The 25,922-nt window shown below is 45.1% G+C and overlaps 1 protein-coding gene across 2 annotated transcripts in view; it reads left to right on the forward strand.

The window, feature by feature from the left end:
• RIC8B (RIC8 guanine nucleotide exchange factor B) overlaps positions 1–25,922 on the forward strand; it is an 867,363-nt gene that overhangs the window by 764,261 nt on the left and 77,180 nt on the right. For both annotated transcript variants that reach the window (XM_069628263.1, XM_069628262.1), the window contains one exon: positions 21,081–21,225. In XM_069628263.1, coding sequence (XP_069484364.1) covers positions 21,081–21,225 — 145 coding nt within the window. The remainder of the gene's footprint in view (positions 1–21,080; positions 21,226–25,922) is intronic.

The following is a 25,922-nucleotide window of genomic DNA, read 5'->3' on the forward strand; positions in this document are numbered from 1 at the left end:
TATGTGAAACATTTGTTTGGTCTGTATTAAAACAATATGTAAAGAGTGTAAATGTTAAATTAAAGAATAATGGAGTGTGTTAGCAAAAGTAAACCGCATGCACGAGATATGTAAATTAGGAAAGTGAACCTGGCGCGACCCTAGCCCAGTGTATAATTAACCTGTAAGAGGGCTGGACATCATTTTACAAATTGTATAAATGCGTCAATGTCCAGCTAGGAAATTCTGTTCACTGCTCACATTGAACCCTGCTGGTGGTCTCTGTGATGTATTGACGGCCAAATAGCCATTTGTGTACTTTGATGAATTCTGTTCAGTTTTGTAATAAAGATTCTGGCAATCTTTACAAGCCCGTGTCAGTGTATTTTCCTTTGCTTGGTGTAACAGCCGTAATATTGTATTTTTTCTGATTCCACAGATGGCGCCCGAATAGGGACCCTCAAGATTGACTTCATCTCGTTGAAGGTTGGCTTGGCTATCGGACCGGGATCGGACGGTGCCAACAGAAACGGCCACTCTAGACGAGAAGCGAATTCCTCGACGAAACTGCACGATCCGATCCCTGGACGGTGAGCTGTAGCCCGAGACAATGTCTTGACGAGGGTCCATATTTGAGGTGGGTAAATTTGCCGAAAATCACCAGACACGTGGGTCCTTAGCATTGTCCTTAGTAACCCGATCGGGCCTCCCAGTCCTTTGGTCAGGTGAATCATGCCCCGATTCTTAATCTAACCCTGACAATTTGAATTTGGAGCATTGTACTCGAGAGCACAATTATTTAACCAGGTAACACCAGAACTCTGATATGCCTGGGAAATTGTCTGCCTGCTTTAGGGCATTATTCCGCAGCGACAGACAATCTTTGGAAGATAGCCGTCCCGCACCACAGGAGGGGTCGCCGGCATGTACTATGTACTGTAAGAAAGGCTTTGGTAGTATAGCATTTAATGACACTTGGCACTGACAAACCAGACATAATTCTAATCTTCGGTGGCCAACCAATGGTAGTTTTGAAATCCCTCGTATATAGAATATTTAGAGTCTGTATTAGTAAAGAAAAAGTCTAGACCTGCAGCATTTGACGCGTTGCATAGTTGGAAAATAGAAGCTTTGCAGCAACAAAAGAGTAGAGAGAAACACATGCGTAGACATATGACAAGTGTTGAAAAGGCACGGTTATATGATCAAAATAAACAATTGGAGTCAGTTAGGAACACGGACAGGGCATTTCAATTAGGCATTCAGAAAATCTACCCTTCAAAAGATTTTCATACGTCAGATGAATTGATTAATAAACTTTTGCATGAACGAAGGCCCGATGCCTCCGCGCCACCTCCATACGTCCCTCCTCCTGCCGCTTTGCCCCTTCCTGTTGTAGTTCCCCCTCCTATAGTTCCTCCGGTCCTCCCTGCTGTTCTTCCTATTGTTCTTCCAGCCGTCGCCCCTTTGCTTGCCCCCTTGCCTTCACCTGTTATTCAGAATGTGCCTACTCTTCCTCTTCAAAGCGATTCTGCATCGCTTGTAGTAGACCAGGGAGCAAGACCAAGGGTTGTGACTCGTAATACTGTGTCCCCAGATAAAGAGTGAATTGACTGCTTGCGCTAAACATTGTATGGAGAAGGGTGAACAAGCTGATTTTTCCACACTCGAAAATTTTAAAGATATTCCTGAGAAAAATGTTTTTATCGAAGGATTAGGGACTCATTTGAGTATAATGTGGAATAGACTAAATGATGTGGATTTCCCACAAGGGTTACGGGATTTGAACGCCTTAGCGTTGTCCAGAGATACTGCGAAGAAGATATATGAGCTTGTTGAGAGGATTTTTGAGTATAGGAAGGAGTTGGAAGAGTTACAGAATGAGGAAGTAGATGATGGTAGTTTAGGTATTATGTACTTACAGAAACGGTTTTCGCCTCGTCGAGAATTAAAAGGAGAGGAAGCGCAAATTTGTATAAAGGATGCGATAAGATGGATTTCGGATATGTCTATAACTCCAGATGAAGATGATGTATATAGTCAGTATACATTAGAAATGCAAAAGAAAGTGATACAGGTGATGGTAGAGCACCTGCAGAATGAGTGTGTAAGAAGAAAGATTTGATGTCCCGCAGAATTGTTGAGTGTTTATAAGAGCCTTTTCGATTGATACTTCTTCGACTGCCTTAGCGCTTGATTTAGCTCTGTTGCTTAGTAAGCGTTCGGAGCTGCCTACTTCTCAGTTGCCTATAAGAGAGGTCCCTCCGAAATTTGTCCGGAAAGTTGAGATTGCAGCCGATGCTGGACGAGGAATAGTCGCTGGAGAAATTCCTGCACATTACGTTTCACAGTTTGTTCATGTCCCGTTTTCAAGACAGGAAGTGAACACCATAAAGCAATCTATTCCCGATATAAAAAAGAATCCGACCGGATTCTATAAAGAAATAGTCGGTCTTACAGTCGTCGGTATTCACTTTAAGTGATATTGACCTATCATTTCCCGTACTCCTGCCAGTTGATTTGTGGAAACAGATTAGAACTATAGATGACATACCTGGGTTGGGAGATACATGGGATGACATGGTTAGGCTAGACCGAGAAAGACCAGCTGGCGAACGACCACCTCAAGTGATATTAACCTTGCCTGATAGAATTATTGTAAAATTGAAAACTATGGTTCCAGAAAAAAGAATCATTTGGGACAAGCTTACGGCCTGTGTCCAAGGAAAGTCTGAGGGTAATACCGATTATTTCAATCGGTTCGAGCAGGTATTCTCAGATTTCAGTGGACAAGATTTAGGCACAGAGTCAGGGAAAAGGTTGTTTGTCGACAAATTAGTACGTGGATTACTGCCTGACATCCAATTACAGATTGTCTTCTGAATCTGAAAGCGCTTGGCAGGCGAAGTCCCAATCAGAAGTACTGCATATGGCTCAGTACTATGAAAATCGTGTAAATACTGAAAAGGGAAAACTTGAGAAAAAAAGGGTGACCTGAAAACTAAAGTTTTATTACAGCAGATTGTTAGAAACCCTAGAGGGGGTAATCAATTTAGAGGTTAGTACATTCCACAGGGAAGTGCGCCCTTGGCTCCGGTAACCATTAACCAGTGTGCCTATTGCCGGCAGGAAGGCCACTGGCGTGCACAATGTCCGACCTTACAGAAAAGGTCATTTGGGAACATGGGTAGACGATCCAGAGGTCGCCCAGGTGCAGGGGGCCCTGGCAGAGGTCAGTTTACACCAGAATCACAGCAACCTCCTTCACAAGATAAACAACTTTCGAATGTGGATAATAGAAACATTTTTGATCACCCTTCTGCCGCGTACCTCTCTGAAGAGCTTCCTTTTGATAATATTCTGTTTCGCTAGGATTGCCCGAAGCAGGATTTGGAACCTACGCCTATTCCCGTTCATCAGAAAGGCCCCTGCGTTCAGATGGCGGTGGTAAATAGGAAGCATCTATTTTTAGTAGGTACAGGAGCACAGAAATGTTCCATTGATCATTCACAGGTTCCAAATATTCCCCTGTCACGGCAGTCCAATGTTTCCGTAGGGTTTTCAGGCACACCTGTAGTTTGTCCGGTGTCTCTGCCAGTACCGATAACACTGGGTCCCTTCACGGAACAGTGTCCATTTCTACTTGCCACAAACTGTGGGGAGAACTTGCTGGGGCTAAATTTGTTGAAGGCATTGCATGCAGTAATACATTATTCTCCGGATGGAATTCGGCTAACAATTTCACCTTAGCAATCACTGGCCTCTCAGTTTTTGACTCGACCTTTACCGCCAGAATGCTTATGGGCAATTGATGATAATGATGTGGGCATTCTTCAAATTGAACCTGTTAGAATTATTTTAAAACATGGAGTAAAATTGCCTCGCATCCCGCAATACAAGATCTCAGTTGAAGGCGAACAGGCTTTGAAATGTATAGTTTCTGATTTTGTACATCGTGAAGTAATTGAGGAGATTACGGGTAGTATATGTAACAGCCCCATTTTGCCAGTATACAAAAAAGGTGATAATACGATTCTCCAGCATTGGATCTTTCATGGATTCACATGCTTAGAATATTCCCCGTCGTCAGACTGGGACCCCTCGGTACACATATATAGCCTTTTCCTATAGGAAAACTTCCGACACTTTTGTGTCCTATCTATGTCCTTTTAGGACCCGCCTACGCATGCTCCGTAGGCCGTCCCAGTATAAGAGGTCCGCCCCCGCGGCTCCCCTTCAGGTTTTAACCGTCTCCAAAGTAGTGGGATCTCCTCGCGTCGTCTTACTATTTTGTACAAGGTTGTGTACCTGGAGTTAGGTGAAAATTTCCTCCATGTCAGGAAAAGCGCTGTTCCGTCCGTGCGCGACGTGCGGCTTGAAAAAAGTTTACGAGAGGGACAGACATATGGATTGTATATACTGTCTCCACCCTCATCATTCGGCTGATAACTGCGACATATGCAAAGGGTTTTCTCAAAAGACCCTCAAAGACCGAAATCGACGGCTGGTGGCATGGTTGAATGATGGAGCGGGGGCATACCCCCCTTCGGAGGTAGGCTCCACACAATCGACGAAAACATCACACCGCTCTGCCTCGTCATCTTCATCAAAAAAGCATGTCAAGGAAAGGCCGAAATCCTCCTCGGGCGATCACCATAGATCGACGACGAGTCGAGTAAAGGCAGGCCAAGTGTGGAAAAGGCGGGACCGCCTAAACCACCTGCTAAGCCACCGTCGTCAACGGCGGTCCAGTCATCGGCCTCCACCCTACCACTAACGCATGTGGTATCCACCGTCCCACCGACAACGACTGCGACGGTGGCCTCGTCAACGGAGGTTCTACAGGAAGCCTGGAGGCCTGAAGTTTTTGATCCGATCCCTCTGGATACTTAACTGCAGGAACAGGCTGTGTCGCTGTCCTCTGGGGAGGACGAGAGCGGGAGAATAGCTGGACCGGCAGACCTCGGGCTACGAATGGTTGACAAGTCGTCGACGAGGGGATCCGGAATTACGGTGTCTGCCCCTCTTCTCAATCCTCAATCTGTTTTGTCGTTGGAGATTCTGTCCACGCTTCAGTCTTTAGTACAGTCGTTGGACCAGAGACTACCTCAGGTAAACCTGCCACAGTCACCCGTCGACAAGCCGGGCCCGTCCCGTCCACCGACGCACTTACGCACGCCAGTCTCAGCACCACTGGCACCCCAAGAGGAAGGTGAGCTGCCAGATTCGGAGTCTGACAGGGGAGCCATGTCGGAAATCTCATCATCCCCCTCCAGGGACCCAACCTGGGAGTCAGAGGTGGAGTTAGAAACCCCAAGAAGCCCAGCTCACCCATCCACCCCGGACGATATTGCATCATTCCATTCTATGATGGAGAAGGCGTGTAAGGAATTTTGTTTGTCCCCGGATGAACAGAAAAAGGACTGTTTTTTGTTCGACCACATGGGTAAGAGAAGGAGGTCAGTGTTCTCAATACCCATACTAGACCACGTGTGGAAGGAGGGTTTGCAGACAATGCGTCACCCCTTTTCGGAGCCGGCGGTGAAAGGACGCCTTGAGAAAAAGTTTAAGGCTCCAGAGTCTACCCCCAAGTGCTTATCCTCCCAACCAACGCCTGAATCGGTGGTGTCGGCGGCAGCGGCGAGGAAAGCGAAGGCCTAGCACAAGTGCACGACTCCGCCTGAAAACGAGGCAATACGTTAGGATGCCTTCGGCAAAAAAGTGCTATCCGTGGGAGCAACAACAGTAAAGGCCGAGAGGGTGAGGAAGCCTCCAATCACGCAATAAACATCGCGGTTGACCTCGCTGAGTCGGGCTTCAAGCAAGTCAATAATGGGGTCGTGTTACGACGACAGTCATGGCTTAAGTGTACCTACTTCAGGCCAGAGGTACAATACAAAGTATTAGATATGCCCTTTGAGGAAGACCTTCTATTCGGAGAAAAGGTAGACGAGGCCCTAAAGGGCATGAAAGAGGACTCGGACACGGCACGTTCATTGGGTGCCCTCCAGAGTGCCCGAAGCTACAAGTATTTCCGTCCCTTTAGAGGGGCTTCAGGTAGTTCCAGATTCTCTGCGTCAGGAGACAGATCCTTTGGTAGGTCGACTTACCCCTCCCAGGGATACAGGCGTGCTTCCCAAACTGCAAACCGACGCCGGAAACTTCCAGACGTCCAGGAAGAGACCATCCTATCCGTCGTCGTCGAGAGACAAGCAAAATAAAGATCATCAATGACAAACAACACACCGTTCTGGGGGGGAAGAGTATCAGCCTATGTCGACGAATGGGAACGAATAACGACGGATCAATGGGTGCTGGACACAATAAGGAACGGGCATTCTCTACAATTCAAGCACAGCCCTCCGCACATTCCACCCACGTTCACCGCTCATTCCCATCTGAGGGTACTGCAACAAGAGGTAACACTCATGTTAGCAAAGGGCGTGATAGAATTAGTTCCAACATCACAGAAAGGTCAAGGAGTCTACTCAAGATACTTCGTTGTAAAAAAGCCTAACGGCAAATGTCGTCCCATTCTAGACTTACGCAATCTCAATAAGTCTTTAAAGAGCCTCAAATTCAAAATGCTCACGCTGCAAGAAGTGATCCGAGCCGTTCAAGAAGGGGATTTTCTAGCGTCCCTGGATTTACAGGACGCGTACTTCCATATTCCAATGTGTCGGAAACACAGGAAGTTCCTGAGGTTTGTGATAGGGCGGACGCAATACCAGTTCACGGTTCTTCCCTTTGGGCTCAAGACCTCCCCCAGAACGTTCACGAAATGCCTGGCCCCAGTAGCGGCCTGGCTAAGGAAGCAAGGCCACCACATATACCCATACCTCGACGACTGGCTGGTAAGGGGATCCTCCCCAGCGTCGACCAACACAAGTTTGCAAGCCACCATGCAGCTTCTACAACAGCTGGGATTTGCCATAAACTTCGAAAAATCCTCTCTGCGGCCATCGAGAACGTTGGTGTTCCTGGGGGCACAGTTCGAGACCCAGTCGGGGCTAGTGAAGCCTTCCCTCGACAGAACCTCAAAACTCAATCAACTGGCGAGCCGACTACGGCAAAACACCAGGCTCTCGGTGAGGAAATACATTTCGGTCCTAGGAGCCATGGCATCCTGCATCCATCTGGTGGCAAACTGTTGCCTATTCATGAGGCCAGTCCAGGAATTCCTCGCGGACCGGTGGACACGGGCCCAAGGATCGTGGTCAGACAAGATAACCATCAACAACGACAAACTGCTTCGGACCCTTCAGTGGTGGCAGAGTTTCCACAATCTGAACAACGGTGTACCCCTACAGGAACCGGAGTTCCAGCGAACCATAGTCACGGATGCGTCCCTAACCGGATGAGGAGCTCACATGGGCACTCTTCAAACGCAAGGTCGTTGGTCTCAAACGGAGTCACTCCTACACATAAACGTGTTAGAGCTCAGAGCAGTACGATGGGCCTTGAAGGCGTTCCTACCACACATCAAGGGATCGAGAGTACGAGTGCTGACGGACAATACGACGGCCATGTTTTATTTAAGAAAACAAGGAGGGACGCGATCAAGGACTCTGTCCATAGAGGCCCAGAAAGTATGGCATTGGGCATTAAAGCACGAGATTTCCATCGTGGCTCACCATCTCCCGGGAGTGAGGAATTCGCAAGCAGATTCCCTCAGCAGAAGGATGGCCCAGATACATGAATGGGAAATGGACACAGTTCAGCTGATGAAAGTTTTCGAGAAATGGGGTCACCCCCCACTGGACGTTTTCGCAACCAAGGAAAACAAGAAATGCGAGCAATTCGCAAGCAGGTGGCCTCAGGAGGGTTCCATGGGGGAGGTATTCTCCTTCCCATGGACGGACAAGTTCCTTTATGCTTTTCCTCCGTTTCCCCTCATACGGAGGACAGTACAGTGGATACGCAGGTACAGTTGCCGGGTAATTCTAGTGGCACCGTACTGGCCGTGGCAACCGTGGTTTTCCGACCTGCTTCACCCGTCGCTGGAACATCCAATAGCATTTCCGAGAGTCCCGAACCTACTGTCCCAGGACAAAGGCACGGTGTGGCATCACGACCCGGACAGTCTCAACCTTACAGCCTGGCTCCTGACTTTTCGGAGTTCGGTACCTTAGACGTTTCGGAGGATTGTCAGAAAATTCTGCAAGTGGCTCGGGCCCCTTCTACCAACAAATCTTACACCTATAAGTGGCGGAGGTTCTGTGAATGGTGTCGAGGACAACAAGGCCTGCATCCGTTGAAGGTGACTCCGGAGCAAGTTCTACCTTACCTGCTTCTCTTGGCAGAGGGGGGTTTATCTTTCACATCAATAAAGGTGCACCTGGCGGCCATCTCTAGGTTCACGAGGAAGAGACAGTCGTCTCCTCTATTCAGCGACAGACTTGTGAAACACTTCATGAGGGGTTTATTTCGAACTTTCCCCCCGGTAAAACGTTTCCCACCAACATGGAGTCTCAACATAGTGTTGGCAGGCTTAATGAAACCACCCTTTGAGCCTATGGCCACGTCGGACATGAAATTCATATTGTGGAAGTTGGCATTCTTAATTGCTATCACATCAGCTAGGAGAATCTCGGAACTGCAAGCGTTGGTCGTAGACCCGCCTTACCTAAGATTCTTTAAAGACAAGGTGGTTCTGGCAACTAATCCTACGTTCGTCCCAAAAGTTCCTACAGTGTATCACAAACACTCGTCCATTGTTCTCCCTACTTTCTTCGCAACCCCATCATCGGCAGCAGAAAAAGCTCTTCATACCTTGGACGTTAAGAGGGCCCTAAAATTTTACCTACATCGTACACAGGAACTCGGGTCTACTCGACAACTGTTCATCGCATATGGTCCGTCGACGAGAGGAAAAGCAATTTCTAAGCAAGGATTGGCTCGATGGGTCTCGTCGACGATTGCGTTTTGCCACTCCAAGGCCGGAAGGCCGCTGCAAGGGCATCCTAGAGCCCATTCTACAAGATCAACGTCCTCCTCAGCAGCATTATCAGCAGGAATTCCGCTAACTGACATATGCCAGGCTGCGGCATGGTCAGTGCCCCACACGTTTACCCGCCACTACTGCCTTGCCAGGCAGCATGCGGACGAGGGGCAGATGGGAAGAGCAGTCCTGCGCCATCTGTTTCAATAAGGTAAGCTCCACACTGTGGAGTGTTTTGTTTTTTCTACCTGTTGGTGACCGTATGCTTTATGGAGGTACAGTTATGAGTAAACTTATTTCTGGTATACCTATGCATTGTGTATTGTGGTGAGGGTATATTACATTACATTCTCACCGCCGTTTTCAGGTTTTACTGCTATACAATCTATTCTAAGCATGTGAATCCATGAAAGATCCAATGCTGGAGAAGGGAATAGTTTCTTACCTGTAACTCCATTTCTCCAGCATTGGTATCTTTCATGGATTCACATGCGCCCGCCAGCCTCCCCGGAATGCAATGTATATGCTTGATAGGTTTGACCCTTCCTACTTTGGAGGGGCCGAAATCTGAAGGGGAGCTGCGGGGGCGGGCCTCTTATACTGGGACGGCCTACGGAGCATGCGTAGGCGGGTCCTAAAAGGACGTACATAGGACACAAAAGTGTTGGAAGTTTTCCTATAGGAAAAGGCTATATATGTGTACTGAGGGGTCCCAGTCTGATGACGGGGAATATTCTAAGCATGTGAATCCATGAAAGATACCAATGCTGGAGAAATGGAGTTACAGGTAAGAAACTATTCCCTTCCCTTTCGTTTTATAATTGACTTGCGTGCTATTAACAAAATTGTGGCTCCTCAATTTCCTATCGTACCTGATGTTACAATGATACTAACCATGATTCCGGCTTCTGCCACTCATTTTAGCGTTGTTGATCTTAAAAACGCGTTTTTCAGTATTCCCATACACAAGGATAGCAGGTATTTGTTTGCGTTTACCCTAGGTGGACGCTCGTTTACATTCACTCGTGCACCACAAGGGTACACCGAGAGTCCAAGTATTTATAGTAGGGCATTGAAAGAGCAGCTTGATACCCTCCAGTTGCCTACTACTTGCACATTACTGCAGTACGTAGATGACCTCCTCTTGGCTGCTGATTCTGAGAGCGCCTGTAAAGAAGGCACTGTGTTGTTGCTTTGCCATCTAGCAAACATGGCCACAAAGCTTCACTTAAAAAATTCCAATATTATTGCCAGGAGGTCGCCTATTTAGGCTATCTCCTGTAAAAGGAGGGAAAACGGTTGACACCTGAACGAATAAAGACCATTTCTGGCATGTCTGTCCCAAATACGCAAAAGGAAGTTAGAGCCTTGAGAGGTATGGCTTCTTATTGTAGACCCCTAACTTTTCGTTAACGATTAAACCAATGCTGGCTTTGACAAAGAAGGGCATTTCTTTGCCATTGCCATGGACTTTGGAACACCAGACAGCATTTGATTTGCTCAAATCCGCACTGTGTTCAGCGCCGGTTTTAGGAACTCTGAATTATGACAAGGCCTTTGTATTGTTTGTGCATGAACGTGATGGATGTGCTTTGGCTGTGTTAACGCAGGAACATGGAGGGAAGAATAGGCCTTGCGGCTACTATTCCTCCGCCCTTGATCCTGTAGCATGCGCTTTGCCAAGATGTTTGCACGCTGTTGCTGCTGCGTCTGTAAAACAGAGTGAGGGAATGGTCCTGGGTCATGCGTTAACCCCAATGGTACCTCACTCTGTAGATATTCTATTGAATAGAACTCAAACGCAACACCTCACTTCTGCACGATTGACAAGATATGAACTAATCTTGTTTGCCCCCACATTCAAATTCAGAGGTGTTGTGTATTAAATCCGGCTGAACTTTAACCTGTCTCGCAAGATACTGTTGATGGTGACGATACGTCACACGATTGCCTTTATATGACAGAACAAGAGACTAAAGGCAGAATCGATCTGAAAGACACGCCTTTGAATAGCCCACAAGGAGAGCTATTTTGTGATGGCTCTTGTTTTAAACTTCCAGACGGTACATCCACGGCTGCTTATGCTGTTACTACTTTAAGCACGGTTGTGGAAACTAAAAGAATTATGCATAACTCTGCGCAGGCCGCAGAAATCATAGCGTTAACTCGAGCTTGTGAACTTTCTGAAGGTCTTACAGTAAATATATATACTGATAGTCAGTATGCCTTTGGGGTGGCCCACAATTTCGGTAGACTTTGGAAAGAACAAGGTTTCTTGACATCGCACGGAACGAAAATCCGGCATGGCACTTTAATAGTGCGATTACTTTCAGCACTTGCACTCCCTGTTCAGTTAGCCATCATAAAATGTTCAGCACATCAAAAGGTTACAGATGATGTAGGAAAAGGGAATGCTTTTGCCGATCAGATAGCTAAACAGACTGCCACTGATTTCAGTTCATAAATGTATGCTGTAAAAGAAATTGTAAATGTTTGCACTTTGGGTGAAAGTATCGATGCTGTAAAAGATATTCAAGCAGATGCTACCATAGAGGAAACTAAGAGATGGATCAAGAGTGCAGGGAGATTGGATGACGATGGGTGTTGGGTAGACAATATTGAAGGGAAATGGTTACTCCCTGACACCTACATTACAATGATGGTTATTATGGCTCATGGTCCGACACATGTTTGTGCGCGTAAATTGACTAAAATGCTACACAGTGTATGGGCCAATGATAAGATTTTCAAAACTGCGGAGTGTTTTTTCCAGAACTGCAAGGTTTGCTTGCAGCACAATGTAGGAAAAGGTACCTCGACTCCTAGAGGAAGTTTCGCTCCACCTTCTGTCCCGTTTGAGGTTATTCACTTTGATTTTATTGAAATGGAACGGTGTAACAATCTTAAATATGTATTGGTTGTTATTTGTGCATTTAGTAAGTGGGTTGAGGCCTTCCCGGTTAGAGATGCAACGGCCATAACCACGGCAAAAACTCTGTTGAAAGAGTTTTTTCCTAGGTTCGGGCTGCCGAGAGTCATCTGGTCAGATAATGGGCCACTCTTTATTGCCACTGTAATCCTACAAATTTGCAAAGGATTACAGATTGACAAGCGGTTCCATTCAGCTAGACATGCCCAAAGTGCCGGATTAGTGGAAAGGCACAACGGCATTATAAAGAACAAACTCGCTAAGACGTGTGCTGGCACCAAGATAAAATGACCGGACGCCTTACCGATCGTGTTACTCTCGATGAGAACAACCCCTCAAACTAAGACTGGGCTCTCTCCCTTTGCGGTGGTAATGGGGAGACCTGCTAAAATTTGGGTTATGCCAAAACGTCGCTCATTACGGGATATAGAAAATGTGCTTCTTTCAGATTACTGTAACCAGTTGACTAAAAATCTGTTTTCAATTTATCACCAGGTACGACAGGCATTACCTGTGCACTACGAGGGTCCTGGTCACAGTCTACGACCGGGGGACTGAATCCTTACAAAGGTTTTTGAGAGGTTGTCTTGCCTTGCACCTCGGTGGAGGGGTCCCTACCAAGTCCTGCTAGTCACCCAGACTGCTGTGCGGGTAGCGGGTCGTAAACACTGGATCCATGCGACGCACACAAAACGGATCCCACAGCCCGTGCCATACGATACAGAAGACACAGAATCCCTTCCTACTGCTGTAACTAGCATGCCTGAAACCGCAACAACCAACAAGGGAGAATCCTAGACCGCTTCAGAATCCGCAAGGCCGGACAAAACGGCCACCTTGCCTCTGCACTCCCCAACAGTGGAACTTCCGGATCAATCCTTTTCTGATCCCATTTCCGTCCATTCGCCACTTCCAGGAGGAAGTGACAACACTTTGTTCTCACCAGAAACTGCAAAATATAATTTGCGCCCAAGGAAGTAAACGTACAGCATGGTCTGACTGTGCGATTGAGAAAATCATTTGAGGGCTTGCCTTTTTGGCCCGACTGTGCGGGAAGATTCTGTCGGCTAAGGGTTGTGGGAAAGACATTAAGAAGATGCGCGACTGGAGTCGCCAGCAAACGAACAATTGGTGTTTTTTCGGTTGAAGACGACAATGCCTGCACCCGCTACCGCTCGTACCGAACTTTTAGATAAACATTTGACTAGCAGAGACAATGATCAAGCATGTAAGGGGACCCCCAAAGTATATTGTTGCCTTTTTGTGATAATTACTGGATTTTTAGTAACTGTTGGGTTTGGGTTATGGTATGTGGAGGAAGCATATCCGTAAGAGGACTTTTTACCTATTGAAAATGTATCTGTTATTCCCACTCCTTCTGTGCAATTGCATACTTTGTCGCCTAGGGATTCTCTGCATATACGGAACTATCAGAATAATACCCTTTTGTTAATAATGAATGCCACTCATGCAATTTTTAATAAGACTAATTGCTGGATCTGTACACATCTACCGCAACATGTGGATAAGGGGCTAGGTTGTTATATTTATCCCTTACCTTTGACAACTGCCTGTTACGCTTCTCTTAGAGCACTATTTTTTGGTCGATGGAATGACAGCATCTCAGGGAACTTTGATGGTACAAATTTAAATAGTTTTGGAAAGAATGTTTTGATGCCCCTGGGATGCTCGCTTTTTGCAAATAGAAGTAAGCCAAACATTGCTTCTGTTAGGCTCTCTGATAGATTGTCTCATCCCTTTCAGTCTTTAATCTGTTTCAAAATGGCTCCTATAGGCAATAAGGATGCCACGCCTCCATCTTATTCTGTTAGTCATAGCCCCTATTCAGTATCCTTCTGCATACAGAGGAATGGAACACGGTCAATGGGTAATTTTAGAAAGTGCGCCAACGTTGCGAATTTGACTAGTGAAAACAGACCTCTGTACATAGGCAAACCTGTCTATTTTGTTTGCGGTAATGTGGCATTTCCATGGTTGCCCCGGGATTGGCAAGGAACCTGTTATTTAGGTGTTCTGTTACCTGGGGTATTTATTCCAGTACTATAGAAATTTCGAAGACTCGTCCACGACGAGGTGTAAAAGGGGATACTCCAGCGCAAACTCTAGGAGATGTTATGAAATCCTTTGTGCCATTTTTTGGTCAAATTACGAATTCAGAAGATATCAGGGGACTAGCGAGAGTACTGGAGAGAACCATCAACCGGACCACTGACATACTCTATAATATGAGGTTAGAGCAGAGAGCGATACGATTAGTGGCTCTTCAGAACCGGATGGCATTGGATGTCATCCTGGCAGAGAGAGGAGGAGTATGTAAATTAGTGGGGTCCACTTGCTGTGTTTACGTACCAGACTCCTCTCCGACGATCCTTAGGGCTATCCAAAATCTACAGGTTCTTAGTTCAGAAGTACATATTCCTGAGGGAAACTGGGAACTTGGTACAGGGTTTTGGGACCTCCTGCGGTCATGGGGATGGAAGTTGTTTTCGGCCCTGCTGATTATCTTGGGAAGTTTTCTGTTTCTTTGTTATTGTATACAGTGTCTCCCTGGTATATGCTCAGTGTTAGGGGGATGTTGCGCGCAAGCAACAAGTGTATTAGGGCATAAAATCTACACCCCAAAGAAGGTTTCCAAAGAGTATGTGTTGAAAGAAACTCTGGTGTCAGATCTAATGGCAATAGATATGTCCGACAATGATTCGGTGTGTATGGACGATGACGTATGGAGTTACTTGCAAGCAGATCAGAAGTAGTGTTAGCACTTGGCATAGGCCAAAAGGAGGGTTTGTCGAACTGGATATTAAATTATGCCTCCTATTATAACGATTTGTATGTATATTGGCCTACGCCAAGTTGCTTAAGATTGTACGCGAATAACTCTCTACGGCAAGGTCTTGACCTTAGAAATTGATGTAAGCCGCCATCTTGAATCAAGCCTCCATTTTAGGTTAGAACCGCCATTTTGGGGTTTTTGTACAAAGTCACCCTGTAATCTAAAATGGCCGTCTCGTGTGCCCTTGTTCTTGCCTTAACCTCTCCAACCTCTGTAGGAGAGTTAATGTCCAACCTGCCTTCAGGCTACATGTTAGGGTCATGTAGACCTTGTCCTTTGTTGACCTCGGGACCAGGGGATTACTTGAATTAGCAATCTTAAACTACAAGTATACAAGAACAGTAATGCTATCCGAATATAATATGTGAAACATTTGTTTGGTCTGTATTAAAACAGTATGTAAAGAGTGTAAATGTTAAATTAAAGAATAATGGAGTGTGTTAGCAAAAGTAAACCGCATGCACGAGGTATGTAAATTAGGAAAGTGAACCTGGCGCGACCCTAGCCCAGTGTATAATTAACCTGTAAGAGGGCTGGACATCATTTTACAAATTGTATAAATGCGTCGATGTCCAGCTAGGAAATTCTGTTCACTGCTCACATTGAACCCTGTTGGTGGTCTCTGTGATGTATTGACGGCCAAATAGCTATTTGTGTACTTTGTTGAATACTGTTCAGTTTTGTAATAAAGATTCTGGGAATCTTTACAAGCCTGTGTCGGTGTATTTTCCTTTGCTTGGTGTAACAGCCGTAATATTGTATTTTTTCTGATTCCACACTCCCACCCTGACTAAAGAAAAATGTCCATTGTTTATGTTCCCAGGTGATGCAGTCCTCCTTTCCCTCGCCCCAATTGGGCTTCAGCTAGCACTAAAAGCCTTTGAGGAATGTTGTGATCGGAAAGGCTCATCAGTCAGTATCACGAAGACAGGTATATGGTATTTATTGCTAATGGGAAGATGAAAAAGATGATACCTCTAGAGGTGGTTGGCCAGCCCATAGAACAGGTTGAGCAATACGATTACCTGGTTTTGAGAGTCACAGCAAATTGTGACTGAGACGCAGCTCTGGCTAAGGCAGGACTTAAGCTAATGAGTTATAGCAGTGCACTGGCTACATTTTCTAGTAAAGGTAGGGGTGGGCCAGCATTGGTCTCCTTGGAGGCCTTCAAAGCACAGAACTCTGGGGAAACATGAGATGCCCAAGGCTGACGGTCACAGAAAATAAATATCTTAAACATTTCCTTGCACTACCCACTAGTACACCAAACCTACCAGGCTTTCTGGAAACCGGTCTGCAGTGCATAGACATGTTCTGCACTGCACGTCCAGTCTACTACTGGGTAAGGCTTTGGACAGTTGATGAGTTGGAGAGTTAGAGACGTGTTGACCAATCTGTTATCTCAGGCAGGACGGAGACCGCTACCGTGGTTCTCCCACGTAAAAAGCCAGCTGAATAGCTTGGGGCTAAGTGAGCTCTGGTTCAATTCGGCCAATACATCAACGAAGACAAAAGAGGCCTATGAGACCAAGCCTGAGCAGGCCATCTTAGCCAAGGTTGGTCAATCATCCTTATTGTCTAGATAGTGTGGTTATAAGCAAGAGCAAGGGGTGGGGTATGAAACATACCCCAACTATGTCAATCCCACCCATGAGAGCATTGAGAGGGCCTTGTATCTCAAATTTAGGATAGGTACGCTACCTTTTGCCAGTGTCCATAATAAATGGAACCCAAATGTCTCAGCCTTTTGTCTTTTTTCCCCAGGTGTAATTGAGAACTCTGTTCATTTCCTCTTAATCTATCCGCAATACTAATTGCCAAGAAGAAGATTCTTTTGACCGTTGTTTAGGGAAAGACACATAGTTAGAAATTATGCAACAGACCTATGTTGCAACGCTTCTGATGGACTCGCAGTATATTCAACTGTTCAATATCTAACATGGGCATGGCGCATAAAGCCATACCATTTGAAGATTTAGCTTCCTATTGTAATGGTTTATTTCCTTTATGCACTTTAAAATGTAGTATATGGTTGTTTAGGGTAAAGTGTTTGATCACTTTCTTTTTTTACTAGGAACCGCCAGCGTGCAGTATACAAGCCTGTGAATGAATTGATGGTGCTGTTGCTGAAGGATGCTTTTTTATGGAGAATGCAATGCCCTAGGAATTATTGCTGTTTGGCATTTCATTGTCCGACAATAAATTTACAATTTTAATTATTGATTATGGTGCCATTTGCAGAGGTTGGCTCAGATGTTCTCATTTTTAAGATGTTTGTGTATATATATCGATGTTTTGATCCTTGTATCTGATCCTAAAATGTCTGAAATGTTTTATGCCATGAATATGTCGAAATAAAGATAAACGAAAGATCACTGCTGATTTAGTATTTGTGTGGGAATGAGAAAGAGTTTGAACCACTACTAATCCCTTTTCTCCTGCAGAGAAGCAGTCCTTTTGTTACACAAACATTACATTTTAAATAACTCTTGGCTTTGGGCTACTACTCTCGGTTCGTTGCTTACGTCATTTTGAAAGTAGATTTACGTGCATGTTGGTCATGAGCCAAGCAGGGCAGTGGCAGTTGTTTTTATTGAACAATTCGTTTATAATTTGTTGCTTGCGTGGCAAACATAATGTCTTTTAATTGTTTTTTAGACAACATTTCTCGTTTTTTCGTTTTTTGGGAAAATGTAATCATAATGTCTCTATCACCAACAATAGCTTTATATAGGTATTTTTTTTTAAGATGTACAGTATCATTTTGACAGTGCCTACTGCGCATGGCCGGCAACAACGCTGAGGGGTACTGTGACTGGCAAATCTAGAACCACCTGCCTGAGTCCATTACAAGTGGCTACTGTGCCACATGTAGTGGCCAGTGGCCATGTCCTGCGGGTGTGACCAGTGCCTGTATTGTTGGCCCTCCTTGCCTCCAAGAGTGGCAACTGGCCAAGGTCTTGTTCCATGAGCCGTGGCACATGAGCTCGAGGCCGACAGGGCTTCCCAGATTGGCCTGCAGAAATGGATAGTAACCTCTTTGCCAGAGAGTCCACAACCAGTGGTCATTTAGCGGGCAAGTAAGCCACAGCATGTGGCTGTAGGGCATGCCCGGTGGTCACCACGGGTGACTTCAGGGTGTGCAAAATCATAGCTGGCCATGGAGGTATGTCATGACCAGTTACAGCTACAGGTTTTCTTGGAGGGGTGTTCTGAGCAGGGGGCTGATGCCACAAGCCATGCCCAGTGGCCCAATTGTCTCTGTGCAGTTCCCTGGGCTTTTGGTTAAACTAACCACTGGACCTGCCCGCTGGAACCATTGTGTGGCTTATGGGGGGGGGAGAGGAGGTCCCTGGCAAAGTGGCCCTTGGTCATGACCATTTGGCATATCAGGTGTGACTGGGGCAGGGCCACAGGCAGCTTTTGGGTGGCTTGTATGTGCCAGGGTGGATGGCACTTCTCTGAGCCATGTGCCTACTGTGCACTGTCTGTTAGTTCTGTATATCATTAAAAACCAAAAGAATCCAATGGAAACACTTTTACAGGGATGTTCTGGTTGAGGTCGTTCCCAAAGGGACGTTATGTGCAAGGCAAAAAAAATGAAATGTCACCAGTTATAATTTCTGATACCACCAATAAAGCACTATGACCACAATAAAATAGCAGGAACACTGCAACCGCCATGCACTGCTCATGACCAGATATGCCAACACAAAAAGGAACAAAAGCATATCTAGTTCAGGTCCCCAACTGAGAAAAGAAGAGCATTTCAAACTTGTTTGGGTCATTTTAAATTTAATGTGAGACCTTATACAGCAAAATCCCTAACAACTGTAAGTGTAAATTGAAGAACCGGATTTCCCAAGGAAATCCTCACAAGGCTGCGCATTTCTCTAAGTACGAAGCATCCTGGGTCACCTCCTTCTTAGAAGGCAGAGCTATCAAAGTGTTCTCCAACATAGCTAATGCAGAGTCCACCATCATTACCTGAGGTGTCCCACAAGGATCCTGTACTGCCCCCACTCTTTATAATCTTTTTACTAAGCCTCTCTTTGATAAACTGGATGCACTTGGGATCACATACACAAACTATGCTGATGATACCCAGGTGCTCCTTCCCCTTACTGGGATCTATCACAAAGACGCTACAACCTTAGAGCAAATCTACTCCACCATCCAAGCTTGGATGGCCACTAACGGCCTCTGCCTCAACAAGGACAAGACTGAAATCCTCATTCTTGGTCAAAAATCCACCTTAGCCAATCTTGACCCGCTCTACCTCAACTTCAGTATTGGCAACTGTGTGTATCCTCTGTTAACTCTTGGAGTCCACATTGACGCCACATTATCAATGGATAAACAAGTCAGCGCCATTCTCGGCCTCCGCCCTAAGCACGAAACTGATCAATGCTATAAAGCCGTTTCTAACAAAAGACAACTGCCTCTCCATTGCCAGAGCTACTATAGGAGCCAAGCTGGATTACTGAAAGGCACTCCTAACTGGCACCTCCAAAAAAACCTAGCTAGACTTAAAATCACTCAAAATGACGCACTCAGAGCAGCCCTTAGTATACCTAAAAGAGACCACATCACACAAGCAAGAAAGACAGTTCATTGGCTCCCAGTAAAAGACTGCATCACATTCAAAATTCTCACTACACACAAATGCATCAACCTCTCAGCACCCGCATACCTATCAGACATACTATCCAGATCAGTCAACAAGGCCTACTAGACTATGCTACACTAACCAGCTCACGGTACAGCGCATCAATAGGGCCAAGGCAGGAGGAATAGTCTTCCTGTATCTCGCCCCTAAGTTATGGAACGCGCTCCCTACTGCCCTCAGAGCTGAAACGTCTCTCCATGCCTTCCGCAAAAACCTCAAAACTGCCCTATTCAATTAATTGCTCAGACTCACGCACCTACTATCTGTATACTCCTCTAAGTCGCGTACTATCTATTCATAGTCTGCTTGTCGGTATCTTTTCACGCAACTAAGCTATAATTTCCCACCGTAACAAGCGCCTCGATGCCTCTGAGCTGCTATCTGTATTGTTGTATATAACCAACAACCCAAGGGGTGCTGTGCGCTCAACAAATGTGAATAAATAAATAAATAAGGAGTCATGCATACTTTATGAAGGCAGTTGTTGCACACATATGGATGTTATAGAAACCAGAACTGGTGAATGTGCGGGGGGTTTGTTTTGGATTGCAGCTATAATATCCCTTTAAGAAATATGTTGTAACTTAATTTGTGTTTTTTTTTTTAAGGGAAACAATACCAAAACGTCATTTGTAACGAAAGGTTTTTCAGTGATATCGTAAGCCACTGCTTCAGCCTCAAAGCATGTACATCTTTGAAAGATCCATTCATCTTCTCTCTTTAGCATCTTGCAGAGGGTATACACGCATTTCACCGCGGTATTTTTCATCACGTGTAAATTCATCGCCGTTTTTATTTCGAAAAAAACTCGTAATTTTTTTTTGGGGGGGTTAAAAAATTAAATATATGGTTGTGGGTGTAAGGGAATAAAAAAAAAGGGGGGACTTTGGGGGCGTAACCCCCCCTAAAAAAATTTAAAAATGAGTTTTTCGAGAAACAAAAAGGCGATGAAAAAACCCGCGATGAAAAATACTGCGGCGAAATAACGTAGAACCCTTGCAGAGATTAACATGCAGACCACCTTCCCATTTGAAGCTGAAGAGTTTTTAGCTTTCAAAGCTACATGGCAGCACTAAGCATCTTAAGATGGCTGCCTCCCCTGACCTTTCCCCTCTCTTGGTCAGCAGGGAATGGACCAAAACGAGCTATAGGCTGTAGTTTAAAAAAATGTATACTTCCTAAATTTCACTCTGTTTTTCTGTTGGGACATTTAAGTGCACTGGGGACTCCCAGCATATTTGGGATGTACAAGCATGCGGATCTATAAAAGATACAAGCACTGTAGTATTAGCGTTACAGGTCAGTAATTGCTTTCTTCAATGAGAAATGGCTATATATAGACCCCTAGTGTATTCATTTTCCACACTGTCTTTTACATGGCCAACTTTATTCTTACGAATCCTGCTCCGGTTAATAGACGTGGATTACCGTATTGCAATTAGTTTCTGGGATAATTTACATAACCAATCCTTCAATTTTTCTGAAAGGGTAGTGTCCAACTTTTAATATTTTGTGCTGTCGCAGGCACACAAACACCAGAGACTATATACTAATGTCTTTTAGAAAGAAGTACACCAGCTGGTGCTACAGCTTTTCTCCCCTTGTGCAGGTTTTAAATGCAACATTGAGCCCTTTTGGTTTTTGCCCTGAAGTATTTCTGTTCCCCTCTTGCGCTTCGGTACATTTATGAAAGATCTTTCTTTTCCAGTGGACAGTTTATTAAAGTATACTGGCTACGGCAATGCGGCAGGACTTCTTGCAGCAAGAGGCCTGTTGGCAGGAGGGAGAGGCGAACGCTGGTACTCCGATGATGAAGACACAGACACTGAAGAATACAAGTCTGCAAAGCCAAAGTATGTTATTACAATATTTTATGTCTGGGATGTTCAATAGATATTTTTTCTCTGTGCGCATGTCTTTGAACTTTTTTCCTTTTCCAGTTGTTTCTCTAACAAAATGCCATATTTGTGTAATGCGTGCTTACATTCTACTCTGGTCTCTTTCCTGTAACAGTTTTTTCATCGACTTTCGGGAGTAAAAGAGATGCTATTTGACAAATTGACCAACATGTACTAGTATTGATACTTTGGGTTAAAGCGTAGAGTCCGGCACAGTCTTAAAAAGCTGCAGGAGTGACCTAATGATGGATTAAAAAATACCTTTTGCAACCAGTCACCCAAACATTGTTCTCGGTGGACAGACGATTGCAGCCATCACACATAATGTTAGCCTGCAATAACCTTCATTTAAAAAAAATATATATGTATTTATTGAACATTTGATAATTACAACAGTGTTAATAATGCGATTGTACCCCTCGCCGAGGCTCGCCCTTGCGCTTTGGTTCGTATAGCGCTCGTAACTGCCTACCAGAGCAAGCCTTCATTTTGGCCTCGGCAAGGCATCTGGGCAGTAACTGCCACTGTATGTCCACGAATGCGTGGGTATAGTTGTTTGCACACCCTCTCTTCTTCCAGGGTGCAAATAATTCAAAAGTATTTTGTTTTTGACGGGAGTCTGGCGCCGTGCATATTGTGCATGCCTCGTCTCCCATTAAAAATGATGGCTGACGCCATAGTAAATAAAAAAAAACAGAAGTTGTCCCTTTTCTCTTTCGATGTCAGAAAAGTGCAGACGTCGCAGGAGCGAGGCGCAGGGGTGGGCTGGCCTAAAGGGAACTCTGGATATTTCCCGGTGGGCCTCTGCACCCTGGGCCTCTTTTGTGTGGTATTTCCACATTTTCTCATAGGAAAAAGGTTTGGGCCTCCCGAAAATGTGTAATATGGGGCCACTTTGAAAATGATTTCCAGCACCTCTTTTGGTTTCCAGTAATTATTTTCAGGGCCTCTTTTGGTTCCTAGTCCACCCCTGTGGAGGAGGAACCCGCAGGCAAGCAGGTTAGTGCATGCAGTGTAGTCCAGGGGTGAGGAAGTGGGCTGGGGCAGAGGGGACAAAAAAAGGTGGCACCCAAGGAAGGGGTGTGGGTGACTTGGAGACAGCAGGCAGGCACTGTCAGATTCCATTCATGTTTCCAGCCAATGAACGCATTTGTACTAGGAGATGTAGTATAGGCAGAAGAAAATCTTAATACAGCTCTAGTACCTTGTTTCAAAGAGAATGCTGAGACGAAGAATCCATTCATATATCTATTGAAACACATAAGCATTTTGCACTAAAAGTGGTATGATATGGCATTTATAATGCGCCTATACACAAGTGTTTCAAGGTGCGACGAGGCAAGGGAGGGGGGACAGAGGGAAGACCGACAACAATCCTACTAGTCCAGGTGTCATTCAGATTGCGCAAGTGCATGGGAAGGGGGAAGGAGGAAGGTGGAAAGTGCGGTGGGGGTGGGGGGAGGAGACAGTGCAGTACATGGGATAATAGAATAAATAAATAATAAGTAAAAGTACAGCCAGCAGGTGGCGAGTGCAAGGGTAAGTGTAGACATCAGGTGACAAGTGCTGGTACTGGGACTGTAGGGATACAGAAAACAGTCCCCAAGCGCAGGGTTGCCAGGAAGGCAGACAGGTGTGCAACTGGCGGGGGAGGGGACCTGGGCCCGAGATCAGAGAGTGGCCAGGTGACCAGTGCAGTTTCAGTATCAGCCAGGAAGTCCGCAGGGGAGAGGAGGAGAAAAAGCAGAAGCAAAGAGAACGTTTTTGAGGTGCTTCCGGAACCGGAGATGATTCTCCTCAAGTTTCAGGGAGGCCCCAGCCAAAGAAAGAGGTCTACCACCAACTCGTTGCTTGGAGAAGCGACTGACCCTTGCTTGGAATGCAACTATTTCAGGAGCCAACATGCCAAAGATCTGGCTGAAGGGTGTGGGCTAGTCCGAGACAAAAGACAAGGAAAACTAAAGCTGATAAACAAAACCTATTGTGATCAAGCTTGGAGATCATGGACTGTGATCTGAATTGCATCATATTTACATTGGTAGGATTTCCTGGAATAAATCCTCTTTTCCTTGGCTGACAGAATTGTAATGCTGTAAATTCAGTCTTCATGTAAAGGCTTGCTGGTAGATTTTCAGTGTGTCAGTAACTCCTTTTTAGCCATTAAGAGAGTCTTGCAGCTCTGGCGTTTCCATGCCCTTAAGAGATATAACATTTGCGGAAGGTACCAGTGGACAAGAAGCAAAGTGTCCATGCCAATTTGAAGCTGAAGATGAGCTCCATACAGAGTAAGACCTCTCATAAGTAATCATCCAGAAGGCGTAGAACAAAAACATATCCAGATTGTTTACTCTGGCCTTTGAAAAATTCACAAAGGTATTGGAGTCAGATAATTTATTTTAGTACATGTTTTCCTGTGGCAAATAACAAATGGAAGATAATTCTCTTTTGCACATACTGCAGGTCGAGTTTATCATATTTTGAACATTTTCACAAGTACCAGACTGAACAGATTGCGATAATCAGAGCTAGCTCCTCTCACTGTTTCTCACATTGATTGATAAGTGCAACCTCCCGCCACCCCATACCAGGATTTTGTGTGTGTGTGGCAGGATGGTCTTGTTTGCATGAGAGCCTCCCCCTCTGATCCTCTTCCCTCCTCTTATCCCCCAGGTTTATCGTCGCCTCCTTCTCCATCTTACTTCACTTATTGACTCTTCCTTCTTAGGCTCTTGCTTTCCTGCTACTTTCAAGCATCCTATTTTTTTCCCCGATTCTTAAAAAAAAATGAAATCATCTCTCATTCCTTCTATTCCTGTTAATTTTCGCCCTATTTTGCTTTAATCATTTCTCTCTCAAATCCTTGAGCGGGCTGCATATGCTCAGGTTGCTACTTTATTAAATCTTTACTCTCTTCTACCGACTTTACAATCTGGTTTCCGACCCTCTTCTCGCTCCACAGAGGCAGCTCTTTTGCGTGTCTCTAACTCTGTTCTGTATGCTCGTCACTCTAAGCTTTCCTCTATACTCATTCTCCTTGATCTTTCTGCGGCATTCGACACTGTTGATCACACTCTTCTTATTTCTTCTCTCTCCACTTTGGGTATTTCTGGGTATGTTCTTGAATGGTTCCGCTCCTATCTTTCTCAGCAGTATTACTCTGTAACATGGGCTGGATATACCTCTCCTCCACTAGGCTTTGGTCCTCTCCTCTTTTCATCCTACACTGCCCCTCTTTCTGTTCTTATTTCTTCATGTAATCTTTCTTTTCAACTGTACGCAGATGATACTCAAATCTTTGTCTTCTTTTGACACTACCTTGCACTCCACTGTATTGATGTGCCTTTCTACTGTTCAACACTCTTTCTCCACCTCAATCCTTCTCAAACTGAGGTTCTGTTCTTTCCGGTCTCAATTATTTCACCTGTTCCTTCTCCCCTGTCTCTCTTTTCCCCCCTCTTCTCTGCCCTTTTCCTCTTCTGTGCACAATTTGGGTGTTATCTTTGATCCCTCGCTTTCTTTCTCACTGCATATCTCTTCTACTGCTTGTTCGTGCCGCTATGCTCTTTTCAACATTCATCGTGCCTGCCCTTATCTTTCATTTCACGCTGCTAAATGTCTTCTCTTCTGTCTGTTTTTTTTCTCATATCGACTACTGTTAGTCTCTTCTTCTTGATCTTCCTGCTTCACATCTTCTTTCTCTTTGTCTAGAATTCTTTGGTTTGTCTCCTTTTCTCTTTATCCTCTTTCTTCTATTACATCCTTATTTATTTCAATGCTTCCTTTTGAATCGTGTCGTCTTTACCACTTTCTTTCAATTGTTTTTAGATGTATTAATGGTCTTGCTCCTCCATACCGCTCTTCGCTGGTGGTTTTCTACTCGCCTTCTTGGACTCTCCAAACTCAAAATCAGTTACTTCTCACTGTTCTCAAATCCCCATCCCACAGCCTATCTGTCTTTTCTTTCTAATTAATGATATGTTTTTTGGACCCCCGCCCGTTTTAATTTGTTTTCCATTATGATTGTACAATCCATTGATATTTTGAAATAGCGCTTTTAGTGAAGAGCGCTTTATAAATTCAATAAGTGAAATGAGAGCAAAAGAAGAGTTGTGGGCTCAACAGTGTAACACCATGAACATATGTTTCTTGCCTCCAGAACTCCCGTCAGGCTTTCGTATCTTGCTTCCGTGTTTGCCAGATTGTCCTTAAAATTTACATATTCAAAAGAGAGCATCCTGCCATCCACCCTGACATCCCATTTTGGATCACGCCTTCAAGTGAATATTCCCATTGTCGATTTTAAGTGCCACGTTATCCCCGAGTGAATGCAACAAGAACTTTCCTCCCATGCCCAAGAATGTCTTCTGCATGACCATTTGCAAAATGGCAGCGAAATGTTGGCTGGAGGTCTTCTTTACGGAGCCAGCAAATGTGAACCATTACTAGGGCTAGAGCTCGTTCCTCATTCTGGACCCAATTTGAAACCTGTTCTTGAAAAGTGAACCAATTCCCTGTGTGTCTATCGCTCACTATCGTCGCCCTCATCATGTCAAAGAGCGACAATGCAAACAGCCTCTACCTCGGAATACCAGAATACCTCCTGAAGAAACTAAAACTGATCCAAAATACAGCAGCCAGATTACTCCTCAAAC

This window comes from Ambystoma mexicanum, chromosome 12, assembly GCF_040938575.1.
Source record: "Ambystoma mexicanum isolate Mex_15411 chromosome 12, UKY_AmexF1_1, whole genome shotgun sequence".
NCBI lineage: Eukaryota > Metazoa > Chordata > Amphibia > Caudata > Ambystomatidae > Ambystoma > Ambystoma mexicanum.